The following is a 13,842-nucleotide window of genomic DNA, read 5'->3' as shown; positions in this document are numbered from 1 at the left end:
TGTTTTTCAGACTAAAAGCAATTCTCTCTACTGGTTGTAGAGACAATATTTTGTTGTCTAACTAATGTTCTGTGTTAGAAAAATGCAGCCATTCAGTACTGTACCAGCCTCAATGAAGTCCTGTGGCACACATACCAAATCTGAGTGCTAACACTAAATTGAGTGACTGATACCCAGAGTACAGAATCAGCTTTGCTGCAGTGTTGCAGCCCGCATTAAAGTGGCAGAACAGATGTCCTTGCTTATGGCTGCCCTCCTGTCTCCCTTCTTATCTAGATTGTTTCAACGAGATTTAAGGCTTTGGTGTGGTAAAGTACCAGCATCCTACTGCCTCTTTTTCTGTCGGTAACACTGGAACCTAGCCTCTAAGCAAGCTGATCCAGTGCAGTGTTAGTAGAGAATATGATATTTTTTTCTGTTGCTGGTCTTCCTTAAAGTACTTGGTTTCAGCTTGAGAATCAGCGGATTAAAAGAGTGATATGTAAGTAGTATTAAGAAAACCAGGAAATACATTAGGTTTATTTACTACATTAAATCATATTAAAAAGAGTGAAGAGCCTGCCTCAAACTCCGAGATCCTTGTCATACTTTTTCCCATTTTACTAACAAGTAGCAGTTTCAAATGATAAAAATCCCAAGCCAAAAGAGTTAGTCATTTGCTGCTATTTTGAAACAAATGTGTTTCTTTCTTGATCTTATGTAATGGTGAAATTTCAAGCTGCTAAATATGCGAGGAGGCACCGAGGCACCAGATCTTTTCAAAAACCTCTTCAGGCATCTCTTTGTCTATTTGTGTCTGTAACACCTTCGAAAAGCTTCAAGTCTTGGGAGATATTTTTCTGTGATAATGCTGGCTATGTCTATCAAGCTGAAAATTTAACATAGCAAACACACTGATGACATGTTATAAATCCTGGTTCAGGGAGGAATCTAAACACATCAGCTATTCATGTACCACACCGTTGCTGTTGGAGTACTGACATGGTGGTAATGTAGTGACACTTAAAAGAAGTTAACCATTGCAGTAAAGGAAGAGCTGCCCTCAAAACACCTTTTCATTGGATACATTTTACTGGGGGTAAAAAACTTCTATCTGCCCCTCCAGCTGTTTGGCTCAGTATTAATTTTTATGAAATCCTGTCCTGAATGTTCTCTTTTCTTCAGGGCTTGACTGTGGTGATTGAGTTAAAGATCAGGCAGTAAAATGATCTTTAAACCCTTAACAGTCCTCTGTGAGGGCTATCTCCATGTTATTTGAATTTTACCTATTCATGTACCTCTACTAGAACTGAATTTGCATTTCCCTATTTGGTGAGATTGTCCTGGATTTGTAACTTCGATAGCAAGATTGTGGATGTTGTGGATCCTCACTGCTGCTGCAGTGAGAGGACATGGATGGAAACTACAGCACAAGACGTCACCTCAACATCAGGAGGAACTTCTTCACTGTGAGGGCCGCAGAGCCCTGGAACAGGCTGCCCAGAAAGGGTGTGGAGTCTCCTTCTCTGGAGCCGTTCCAGCCCTGTCTGGATGTGTTCCTGTGTGACCTGTGCTGGATTCTATGCTCCTGCTCTGGCAGCGGGGGGGTGGACTCAAAGATCTCCGGAGGTCCCTTCCAACCCCTAACATCCTGGGATCCTGTGACTTCTGCTAGGTTTATTCTCACTCTTAAGAGTATGAGTGGTGGATGACTGTGAATATAATAGGCTGTACCTGCTACACAGAAGGGAGTTTCTATCAGTAAATATCCTGTTCTTGTGAATCACTGAAAATCCAAAGAAAACCTAGTGTTTGGATCTGGTCCTAGATGAGATGCCTCTCAGGCCAGCTCTAAATTCCTGAACCATAATCTAAATACCATTAAGGTGAGCTCTATTTTCCACTATGTGAGAGGTAGACAGCCTTAATTCCTCCTGTGGTTGGTGTGTTGTTTGTGGACTGTTTGTAAGGTGACCTGACAACCTGGTGGAATTCAGATGATTTAGCACAGATTAAGGAATTTGCTGTCCCTTTCTGAATGAGTTACAGCCTGTCATGTTGTCCCTCACTGAGACTTTTCCAGCTCCCAGACTCCTAGCCTACTTGTGAGAGCTGTCTGCTGCTCTCCTCTGTCCTAGAGACAAAGTTTTCTGCATACAAATGTGTGAATCATTTGGAGCTGAATCAGTAGGCTGATACTGAGCACTGACATTTTTTAAATTAATGTGACAAGCTGTGTGTTTCTGATGTCCCTTTTTCTTCTTTTTGTTTCAGTTCATCGCCTTTGCTTCTTTATTCTTCATCCTAGTTTCAATCACGACCTTTTGCCTGGAAACACACGAGGCTTTCAATACTATTATAAACAAAACTGAGCAGGTCATCAATGGGACAGAAGCTGTGCTACAGTATGAGATAGAGACAGATCCTGCCCTGACATATGTGGAAGGAGTCTGTGTGGTATGGTTTACATTTGAATTTTTAGTACGTGTTGTTTTTTCCCCAAATAAACTTGAATTCATCAAAAACCTCTTAAATATCATTGACTTTGTGGCCATCCTGCCCTTTTACCTAGAAGTGGGTTTGAGCGGGCTCTCCTCCAAAGCTGCTAAGGATGTGCTTGGTTTCCTCAGGGTGGTAAGGTTTGTGAGGATCCTGCGAATCTTCAAGCTCACCCGGCACTTTGTGGGCCTCAGGGTGCTGGGCCACACTCTGCGAGCCAGCACCAATGAATTTTTGCTCCTGATAATATTCCTGGCACTCGGTGTTCTGATATTTGCCACCATGATCTACTACGCAGAGCGAGTGGGAGCCCAGCCTAATGACCCCTCAGCAAGTGAGCACACACAGTTCAAAAACATCCCCATTGGCTTCTGGTGGGCTGTAGTCACCATGACCACCCTGGGGTATGGGGATATGTACCCACGGACCTGGTCAGGCATGCTGGTGGGCGCCCTGTGTGCGCTGGCAGGAGTGCTCACCATAGCCATGCCCGTGCCTGTGATAGTTAACAACTTTGGGATGTACTACTCCCTGGCCATGGCAAAGCAGAAACTGCCGAGGAAGCGGAAGAAGCACATCCCTCCTGCTCCTCAAGCCAGCTCACCCACCTTCTGCAAGACCGATTTGAACATGGCCTGCAATAGCACGCAGGGGGACATCTGCTTGGGCAAGGACAGCCAGCTGATGGAACACAACAGAGCATCAGGTAGGAGCCCACTGGAAATGCATGCCTTCTGAAAACACTTTATAGACCAGTGTGTTTGGCAGGGCTCAGAAAGCAGCCAGTCTTTCTGTCAGGAGAAGACATAGCTCTCAGCCTTCTCCCCACCAGCGTTTGCCTGTGTCAGTCTCATAGAGGACAAAGTAGGTGTAGTGACCTTCCCAAACCTCTATGGAGCTGGTCTATACAGTTTTGCTTGCTCTGTTGAGAATGCTTTCCTGCTGATGATATCAACCTTTTCTTTTGCCTGTTGTTTGTTGCATTGTATGGATGTTTCTTGTTTTCCTGCATGACTGTGACTATTTGAGTAGCCACCATGTCCCACCCTGTTGGACTCCATGGTGTTTTGCCTCAGTGTCTGTCTCTTGTGTCAGCTTTGCCCGTGCCACATCGTGGCCTGTTAAGCAAGATCCTGCAACGAAGCAGTCATTTAAAAGGAGCAGGTGCTTTACAACAGAAGCCCAGCACTCATAGGAAATAAAAAGGAATTCTCTTTCTAGCTTTCTTTACATTTGGCATTCTGCTTCCCTGGCTAGAAGAATCCTCTTCATCTGTGTTAGATGAGACACTGCATGATATTTACTATTAACTGAATGACAATAGCATAGCTGATGTGGAATTTGTAAGAAAAGTGAAAATGGCAGCCCCTGTTAGTGTGGATTTTATGACTTACATCACTGTATTCATTAGAGTTCCGAAGGGTGGATAAGGAATATTTTGTGCTAATCACTGTGAAAATGCATAGCAAATGACAGCCTTTGCACCTCCAAGCCACTGCCCCCTATTCCAGTTTTAAAAATAAATAGGAATTTTTATCTCTCAGTATAATGAAAACAATTTTTTTAGCAGCAAGCACATTATTTTTGTTTGTTTGTTTGTTGAATGTATTTATTATTAAACCAAGCCCAATCTGATTACTAAACTCACATACCAGCTATTAAATTCCTCTTGGAAAGCTGATAAAGAGTATCAGGAGCAAAATCACCCATGGCTGGTGCCAATCAGTAACTGATATCTGTTTTCTAGAAATAAGAAGCTGAAAAACTGATCTTTGAACAATATCCATCTTGGGTCTGTTGTGCTGTTACATTTACGTTCAAAGAAACTCCGTTTCAGTCTCTGAATGAATGTTCACAAAGTTAACACAGCTTTTTGAACACCCTAGATCTCTTTAATAAATGGAACCCCTGAAAGAACTCACACTGAAGGTGGAGTATGGTTAGTTTTGCTAACTATACCCACTGGTACCCACTTGCAGAAAACACCTTTAACCTGGCAGTGACAAGGGCTCTTTCACGCCATCAAGTCCTACTCTTCAGCAGTGCCACCACTCACACTCTGCACCGTAGGGTTTTTTTTTTCTGGTAGTGAATGATATTGGAGTCACTAATTCTGCCCAAAATGTCAAAGTTCAACATGGCCTTGAACATAGCTTTACAGTTCAGAACAACAACGTTCTTATGTTTAAATGCAAAGGTAAAGCTGAAGTAAAGAACATGCTATTACCTGCTATATGCTGTACTGAGCAGAGATATTTTTTTTCTTGAAGCATGGCCTGAATCTGAAATAGTAGAAAATTTAAAAAGAGAGTCCCTTGGGATCAGGAAATCAGGAAAGATAAGGGTGAGACAAAATAAACCAGAGACCAAAGACAGCATTTAATGTTGAGTATGTACAATGACAAGCAGTGCAAGGGTGCTAAGTATGAAGTGAAAGTGAAGTGTGTTGACAGACAGGTTTTAGTAGCACATCTCAAATGTGTAACCCTCCCAGAGCAAGGGTTATCTTTAAAATATGCTAAATAACATACTCTAAGCAAAACTGACTGACATGGCCTCTTGTTTAGCAAGAAGGATAGACAGAATCATAATTACTTATCTGAAATAGCCAAGGCTGACTGTACTTCAAAAAGGTACAGTCCATAAAAGGCAACTAACTGAGCCTTGGTTTGATTGTTTCCTTTTGTCATCTTAGCTTACTATGAGATTTAGGAGTCAGAAGATCGTTATTCTTAATCATTTTTCTTTTCTTTTGCCATTTTGTACTGATGAATGGTGAATTGCTATCTTGTTTTCTTCTGATGATTTACCTTGTAACTACTTTTTGAGTGATGGGAATATCCAGCATTCAGCATAAGCTCTTTGTGATGTCTCATTTCCTCATTCATTCTCGTCTGTAAATGGGCATGGTGCTTTAACCAGTGTTATCAGGTGAAGACAGTGCAGGAAGTGAGCAGCCACTCTCACCTGGGGAAAGGCTCCCTCCCATCAGACGCTCTAGTACAAGAGACAAAAACAGAAGAGGGGGAACATGTTTCCTACTGACAACAGGGGATTACACGTGTGCTACTGATGGAGGGATCAGGAAAGGTATGGAATTCTTTCATTAGATCATAAAAGGTTACTCAGTAGTGTGCTTGTGAAAAGCAATCTTGGAGTGAAATGATGTGCACAATGCTCTTAGGGGCAAGACTGTACTCACAATGTATACTTTTTTTCTTTACTCCTAGTTATTCTTTTCCTGCTTTCCTTTTAGAAACACTCATCTTCGGTCTTCACAAAATGTGCTTGATGTTTGCCCTCATTTCACTTGTGTCTTCATGTATCTGTTTCCTTTAACGGAAAAGCCTGCAGTTCAGACCTTGATCATCTAACCACTCATCACTCAGTACCATTTGTCATTCTAAAAGATTTATCATTTAATAACTTTGGCCTGTAATTAATCACTTAGTAAAAAGTATCACGGAATCAATTACACTTGAAAGGCTGAAATGTCAGAAGTAAGCAATGTTTTTGTTCTGAGCACACTGAAGCATACCACGAGATACTATTTAGATTTCTTTCAAATAAAAGTTTGAGTTTATTAATGCCACAAAATATTTCATCCATAATACATCACTGATGCTAAAAGGTGACTGCCTACCCCAACCAGAATTCAACTACAGTAAACAATGTGTGACCTTGCAAGGTGCTAAAGATTATTTCCTTGATGTTCAGTTTCTTTGAATCTGGTTACTCACTGTTCAGCACGATTGGGTTCCCCAAGCAGAGTTTGCAAACCTCCTGTCCTTGCATGTCTTGCCCATGTGACTGATGGTGTGGCTACCACATCTGGCTATGGCTAAGGCTTAGCCTCAGGGTGCAGTCCCCAGTTCATCAATGCCAATAGTAGTCTTGCCATTTCCTTAGGTAAGAATCGCTTTGGTTTCCTGGCAAATTGTATCATTCCAACAGGTTTTGCATTCCTGAGTGCCTGAGATTAGTATTTTGTAAATTTGCTCTGTGTGCAGCAAACATAGCTCTCTCAGCCAGCCACAGGTCCTAAAAGAATCCTCCTGGGTTATTTTTCACATGTTCTTCTTCCACGTGAAAAGCATGATTTCAGTAGGTTAAAGCTGTGAAGACAGATGTGCAACCAGGATTCAAAGTGTGTGGTGTTTGTAAGGAGTGTGATTGCCTCTATGTTCCTGCACATTACATATTTCTAATCAGAAGGTTTAGATTGAGTGGGCGTTCACTGCAGACACACTTTTACACAGATTTAAGATGCTTTCCTCTGAGCATACATTTCACACTGTCTTCTCAACAACTGGGATTATTTAGATATATCTAAAGGTAAGAGACCAATCTTTGAGGAGGTCAGGGACACCTGAATAAGGCAAACTGCTGTGGTATCTTGCAAGATAAGGTTCTTAACTTCTTTTAGGAATGTTACCATGAACACCTGAGTGCTGTTCATTGACAGTAATCATCATTAGAGCTAATCAGAAATAATAAAAGAAGTTACCCATCAGCTACTAGAGACATATTCAGGTATCAATAGAACATATTTTATATTTGGACCATTTTAATTTCAAAATCTAGATTCAAGAGAAAATTGTTTCATAGTTTTTACTACAAAAATGGAGCCTAAGGTCAGAACTGGCAGTTTCTTAGTGAGAAATATGCTCTTTTACTGGTTCTGATCATAACCTTAATCTAGACTCAAATGTTTTAGCCACTATCTTACAAGTTTATGTCATACATAGTAGGGAAGTCAGCTCATAAGCAAAAAATGAGCATCCAAATGATTTTAAATACTTGAATTTATTTCACACATCAAGTCTACTACTTTTGTGGTTTATTTTTTCCCTTTCTTTCTTTTGGTACATCCTTCTTGTTTGCTTGGTTCCTTCTTTGGTTCTTGGTTGTCTTCAGTGATCATCTATTCCAAGTTTTTTTTACATCAACATCTTATCTCCAGTGCTGATTCAGAGCTGACCCAAACCCTGCTAACACACCAATAAAGTATGAATTTTAGATCGTATCTCTGATCCATTTCTGTTTTTTATATGGTTTTCATTTTTTAGGAGTTCCTGTTTTCCTTATTATCTTTACCATATTCACATATCAGTTATTTGCTTTTATCATTAGAAAAGCAGCAGGAAAAATACATATTAAAAAAAAAAAAAAACAAAAAACCTCTCCTAGTTTCTGTATAAAAAAGCTACCTGATTATTTTGATCTATTTTTTTCAGTAAGTGTTATGATTGCAGAGGAGATTAAATGCATACCCTAGCACTGTGCTTCCCCTTGATACCCCTTTCAAACATGATCCTTTCTGATCTGTGTAAATACTGATAACACCTAGAAACTGGAGGCTGTTTTCAAAACTTATCAGAAGGCTGTGAAGCATCACAGTCTAACCTATCCTTGCAATCTGGAGACAACATTGCAGAATGATTGAGCAGACTTGAGATTACACATTTGCTTTTAGTTTTACAGTATGCAGTTTGCAGTGGGTAAGACATATCTTGATTGTCACAAGGGGAGAATGTAAGATACATTTTTTCCTGACGATAACAGCTATCTGTTATTTGGAGATCAGGAGTTTGAGTCAGTAACTATTTTAATAATTAAAAAAGTGTCTGATGACCTCCCACGTAATGTTTAGTTGTACTGTCATTGATGTTTGATAGTTTCTGTGGGAACGGTTTTAGTATTTCACTGTAAGTAAGTACTTAGTCACACGCTTGCCTTCAAGGAAGCACAGTGCCATTGAGATCAGTAGGAATCCTCATGCTTGCAGTGAATCATGTGTCCATCTGCTTGAGGAGAGAGGTCCTGACTGGCTTTGCCTTCTTTGTGTTGCTTTGCTGGTGTATCTCTCCAGAAGGATAGATAGATCCTTTTCTTCCTAAGTGAGCTATATCAGATGCTATTGAAAGTACTTGGTTATGCAGATAACAATGGAGTGAACGGCAGTGATTTCTGTTTCTTTACAGCAGAGCCTGTACAAGGTGAAAAAAATTGCAGGATTGCAAAATGTAGGTAGCTAGAGCTCACAGTGCACGTGAATGGAAGCATCTGCAACTGCAATGTTCCCTCCAAATTGTGAAGCATTATGATTGCCTCATCTAATATTTTATTATTTACTACTTGCTGATGTGGATTAATGTTATTTATTTCATTTGAGTCAGCTGGAGAAAGAGCACAAGTCCGTTGTTTTAAATTTGCCACTCAGGAGGCATGTGCAAATATGTCAGACTGCTATCTTGGTATAATTCAGTATCAGACACAAAGCCTGAGGGCTGATTCTCTCTGAGGATGGGGCTTCTTTCCCATGTAATAGCAGTCAGTCCTCTGCAGAAGGAATTTACACACATTGCATGCAATTTATCTGATTTGTGAGCTACTTATTTTTAAATCATCCTTTATTTCAAATTGGATTTAGCAGAGATTATATAGTTCTGACAGATTTTATAGTCTGTCTGAACGGGGGTTTGATTACAGTTAGCCAGATTGCTCACCCAGTAACCTTGTGCTCTGTGCAACCCTGCTGAAGCCAAAAGAGTGGTGTTGAGTGGAAGGTCAGATGTCAAAGAGCAGGTGAGATGGCCTCTTGAATTTTCTGGGATAGAACAGCTGCATTAATTGGTAAATAATTTTATTTATTAATATCTTTTGGTGGTAATGTGTCTCAGGATTGAGTTCTTTTCCAGGCAGGTTCCATCCGAATCCCAGCTAGCTCCTTGGATTGTGTTACATTGTACTATTTGTCTCTTGTTTGGCTGAATCCAACTGATGTCTGTGCATTTTCTCATACAAGGCTATGAAAAGTCTCGAAGCTTAAACAACATAGCTGGCTTGGCAGGCAATGCTCTGCGGCTGTCTCCAGTAACATCACCCTACAGCTCGCCTTGTCCTCTAAGGCGCTCTCGGTCACCTATCCCTTCCATCTTGTAACCCAGATGGCATCAGTCAGCTGCACAGTGCTGCTACACAGTGCTGCTACACAGTGCTACTGCATAGTGCTATTTCAAATGCTGGCTACCACATATGGTAAATAAATGTAGCCATTACCATAGGCTGCAAAAATCTGGTATAACTCTTGCATAATACGACTGTCAGTAGTAAGAAATGCCACTTGGTAGCTGAAGATCTTCGTCTTGGCTTTTAAAGATGACCTAAGGTAGAGCTTCTCCTTTTATCTCCTATATCGTCCTCCTTTCCTGTGGCAATACAAGGACAGTTAGTGGATGCCAATGGGCCAGTATATTCAATAAATAAGCATATCTTCAGGGAGATTTACTTAAAATAATGTGCTTCCAACTAATGATCTGTCACTCCATTGAGCCTCCATTTCTTGTGACTCTAATCTATTCTGAAGATGTCTGGAATTGTGTCTTGGTTGCACACACTGTGACTTGGGTCTGCTCATTTGCATGGACCATCCTGTCTCCATCACCTGACAAGCAGTGTTGCTGATTGTGGAGACCACAGAGGGCTCTGGATGTGTGTTCTCACATTGTACCATCCTGCTGAAATGAAAGCACTGATGAACTGGTCTGCATGTGGGATTGTTTTTCTTTGTGTATCCTTTATTTTTTTTTAACAATCTATTTGTTTATAAATGGCTTTATTTTGTGATTAATTTACTTTGGTACTGGATTACTGTATCAGAGTTCTGAATGTCTCCGGTTGTTTGCACACAGATAACTGCAAAGAGGTTGTCATTACTGGTTACACGCAAGCAGAAGCCAGATCTCTTTCTTAATGGCTTGGGGAAGGCACAAAACATGCAAGAAAGGTAAATGCCATCCAGACTTGCAATTTTAAGCTAGCAAGTGCTGCTTGGTAATGTAGTCGTTTCTTTACTCCAGGGGTCTTCAACATTTTCACAGGCTGAGTACCAAGTAAAATGGAGAAAATTACTGGGGGCTTTTTTGTACCACTTTGAGAGGGTAGTGGTTCTCAAGTCTTCAACTCATGAGCTTCAAAAATGTCTCCAGTCAGTGTTTTTTTGAGGTGCTTTGTCCTATATGTTGTTTGTCTGTCTGTTTTGCAGCTTGTCTACTGTATTCTCCATCTGTCTCCATAAAGCACAGAGATCCTGTTAAAATGCTCCCCTCTTTTAAGATTAACTAAGGACATTTTTCTCCTTTTCCTTTCTTCCCCCTATGGTTTATACTTATGTGTACAGATACAAATCTGTATATTTTTCAAGTGCAAATTAGTATCCTATAGACTAACTCATATGAGCACTCTGAAGATTTTTTTGAGTGGGATTTAGTAGTGGCTTTACCGTACTGATCGGTTGCCTATTGCATCAGTCTTCCTCCTTGCAACCAGTATTCCTTATGGTTTTGAAACCATTCATCCTTTAGTGGCTTTTTCATTCAGTATTAATCTCTGTTTATGTAATGGGACAAATGCAATGGCAGATTTAATGTTCTGGGCTGGTGAGTTAAAATTACCCTTAATGGTAGAGTCTTAGAACAACATGGGGAAGACCATAATAACCCAAATTTAAAGAGATCCTTCAGACTGTTGAATAATCCCTCATTGTCATGCTTTTTTTTTTCTTTTTGTTAGGGAAAGGAATATAAATTATTGTTGACCATGTACTATGCTCTTATGTATATAGCCTAGTCCAACAGCATGATCTGCATGTCAGAATTCTTGTACGACAATGTATTAATCAAAGGATAAATTTCTGGTATTTAGAGATGTACATTGATTTAGTTTTGGTAAAATATTGTCAATAGAGAGATAACTGCAAACAGCTTTTAGCAAAAGAATTAATATACTATCTGGTGCTGCTGTTATATTAACTACAGTGTTATACAGAATTTATCATGGATTTGTGACTGCTGAAAAAGGGACAATGGAATTTAGCCATACCAAGGACTGTACTGGAAAGAAACTGCTGCTGCTGAATGGACCCTGACAAACAACTCATGCCTCAAGGAGGTCACAGACTTTCCATGGGAAGTAGAGCTTGTTGAAGAAGATTAAAGACTGCTCATAATTGCTGCTGCCAGGGGAAGGGGTGAGGCTAGTCACTGTTGATGAGTCAGCTGTAAATAGAACCTGTGCGCACGGAGTATCAGCTTTGCGTCTATCCAGGAAAGCTGAATTCAAGTCATCATTGCTAAGGCTCCACGCACAGACACACCCCCCTGTGTATCTTCTTCCTGGTTCCTGCAGTAAGTTGTGCTGTGAATCATGCAAAGACACACACTTAATAACAATAGTGACGTAAACTCCATCTGTCTTGGCTTCTGTCATAGTAATGATAGATTTTGCAGAGCTCACAATCCTGACCAGAGTAGGTCTGCATTAAGTCCTTGCTTTCTCAGTTTGCCATAACCTCTATCTGTATGAACTCTAGTGTACATGCCAAGTCTTCAGTTTTCACTTTGGTAGCAGAAATGTGACAGCAGAAAATCATCACTGACTCTGTTCACAGCACACGGTCTTCTTTCATTGTTACCTCAAATTAGAAGTATTATGAGAAATAAAATTCTGGCAGCAAGACTCTTTTGGTATTTTTTTTTTTTTTGCTTTTAATTCAAAGTGTTGCAAACCCAACATCAATAAGTCTAAGAGATGTATTAAAATTATATTCTACAAATGTATATTTTACATAAAAGAGATATTCTTTGATGAGCTACTTTCTGTGATTTTTGTGGCAAATGAATCTGTTCTATGTTTATGAGGCATTGTAGTGCTGTGGTGTGCTAATTACGTTCTCTCCACCCCATTCAGTGGGAAACTCTCCAGAATCTGTTTTGTCACCCTGATGTCCTGATTGTAGGGACCTGTCCCAGTTGTGAAACTCTGTATCGTGAAACTCCTGTGAACATGTCAAGGTGCATGCACAATCCTGGTGGAAACCAGTGGAAATGTAATACCTGAATTGGAGAATAAAAGGCAAAAGGCCTGGGGAGGAAATGGGAACGTATCTTCTGAAGTGGCTCATGCGCATTCTTTAGATGTCCAGGTCCCCTGCCTGCCACTGGCCATCCTAATTCTCAAACCAGTTTGGTGAGGTCATTAGAAACCAAGCATGAGTGGCCTTCTAAAACAAGTTAAAATCTTCCTTGTTTATGACCCCAGGGCTCACACAGAAGTTGTGACTGGGCTAGATATTATCAAACTCAAGGCAGTTTTACTTCATCCTGACATGAAGTCAACTTTAAAAGGACATGATAAATGGCTGCTTAAAACACCTCATCCAATCCTGTATTTGGAGCAACCAGTGATATCCCCAAATATAGGAGCAGACTGTCTGACAGTGGAGAGGGAGCTACTGCAGCTCTACACATGATCTGAGAGGTTCTAACTGTGATGTGTTGGGAAAAGTTCTAGAAAAAAAAAAAAAAAAGTTCTTTTCTTCCGAAAGGTTCCAGAAAGCAGCATCAAGAGGTGTTCAAGTTTTAGAAAATGTTTTATAGTGACATAGAGTGAAAGCTCCATGTGCTGGGATTGCCCAAAGGCTGGGGCTGTCTGTACTGGGACCTCTGAGCAATACCCACACAAAGAGGAGCAGTGGTTAGCCAGGACAAGGGTCAGAGCCAGCTCCAGTCCTGCAGGCCTGGTGTCTGTGCCCAAGCACCCAGAAAGAGGGATCTGGATTTTCTCAGTGCTACACAGGGACAACGAGAAGCCTCAGATGTGATGCAGACAAGGTGGTGCATTGTGTTGAGTGAGACTTTAGAAAACACAGCCTGATGATGTCTGATGTCTTCTGCTGTCTCTGGATGGTGAGAAGCTTAAGCCTGGATGGACCTTTACTGACACAGGACCTTCTTGATTCCATGACCTTGAGCCCCAAATATCCTGACTGTATCTACTTATTATTCCTCTTGAGAACTGAGGGCATGTTTAAAAGCTTTCTTTTAAAACACACCTGCAGGACAAGCTGATGGGGGGTCAGTAACTATTCCTGTGTCTTGAGACTACAACCCAAACCTGACTGCTGTAAAAAAAGGGTTGGCTTACAGACTAGTGCCATCCTGTCTTCCCCTGCTTTTGGACCCAAGAACAGGTGAAATTGCAGGTTTAACTTTCTCAGACTGAGGAAGGCTTTGAACCTGGACTTCACCCTTCAGGGTAATGCAGTTCTTCTGTCTTGGGTACTATATGAAAGATGGGCAGCACATTTACATGCACTTTATCTTTGGGATATGCTTTAAAAGCCAGCAGATACCCTGATCTTTTGTGAAAAGGATTCTCCCTGTGAAATATCTTTAAGCAAAGCCAGATCTATCCAAGACCTTAAAAGCTTTCAGCCCCACCAAAGCAAAACTGTGCCTGAAGAACAGAGATTTAGTTCAAGCAGGAAGATACTGTGTGAGTATGGTTATCTTGGGGACCAAA

General features: G+C 40.8%; 1 protein-coding gene across 7 annotated transcripts in view; it reads left to right on the top strand.

Moving 5' to 3' along the window:
• Window positions 1-11,407, top strand: part of KCNC2 (potassium voltage-gated channel subfamily C member 2) — a 106,205-nt gene extending 94,798 nt beyond the window's left edge. The window contains exons 2-4 of one of the 7 annotated variants that reach the window (XM_054399478.1): window positions 2,254-3,184; window positions 5,401-5,568; window positions 11,298-11,407. In XM_054399478.1, coding sequence (XP_054255453.1) covers window positions 2,254-3,184; window positions 5,401-5,568; window positions 11,298-11,407 — 1,209 coding nt within the window. Of the gene's footprint in view, window positions 1-2,253; window positions 3,185-5,400; window positions 5,569-9,286; window positions 9,424-10,172; window positions 10,235-11,297 lie in introns of those variants that run through there. The other 6 variants (XM_054399482.1, XM_054399481.1, XM_054399479.1 and 3 more) reach the window with 6 other exon arrangements.
• The last annotated feature ends 2,435 nt before the right edge of the window (window positions 11,408-13,842 follow it).

This window comes from Indicator indicator, chromosome 3 (genome assembly GCF_027791375.1).
Source record: "Indicator indicator isolate 239-I01 chromosome 3, UM_Iind_1.1, whole genome shotgun sequence".
NCBI lineage: Eukaryota > Metazoa > Chordata > Aves > Piciformes > Indicatoridae > Indicator > Indicator indicator.
The sequence above is the reverse complement of the archived record's forward strand: the minus strand, read 5'-3'. Positions and strand labels throughout refer to the sequence as shown.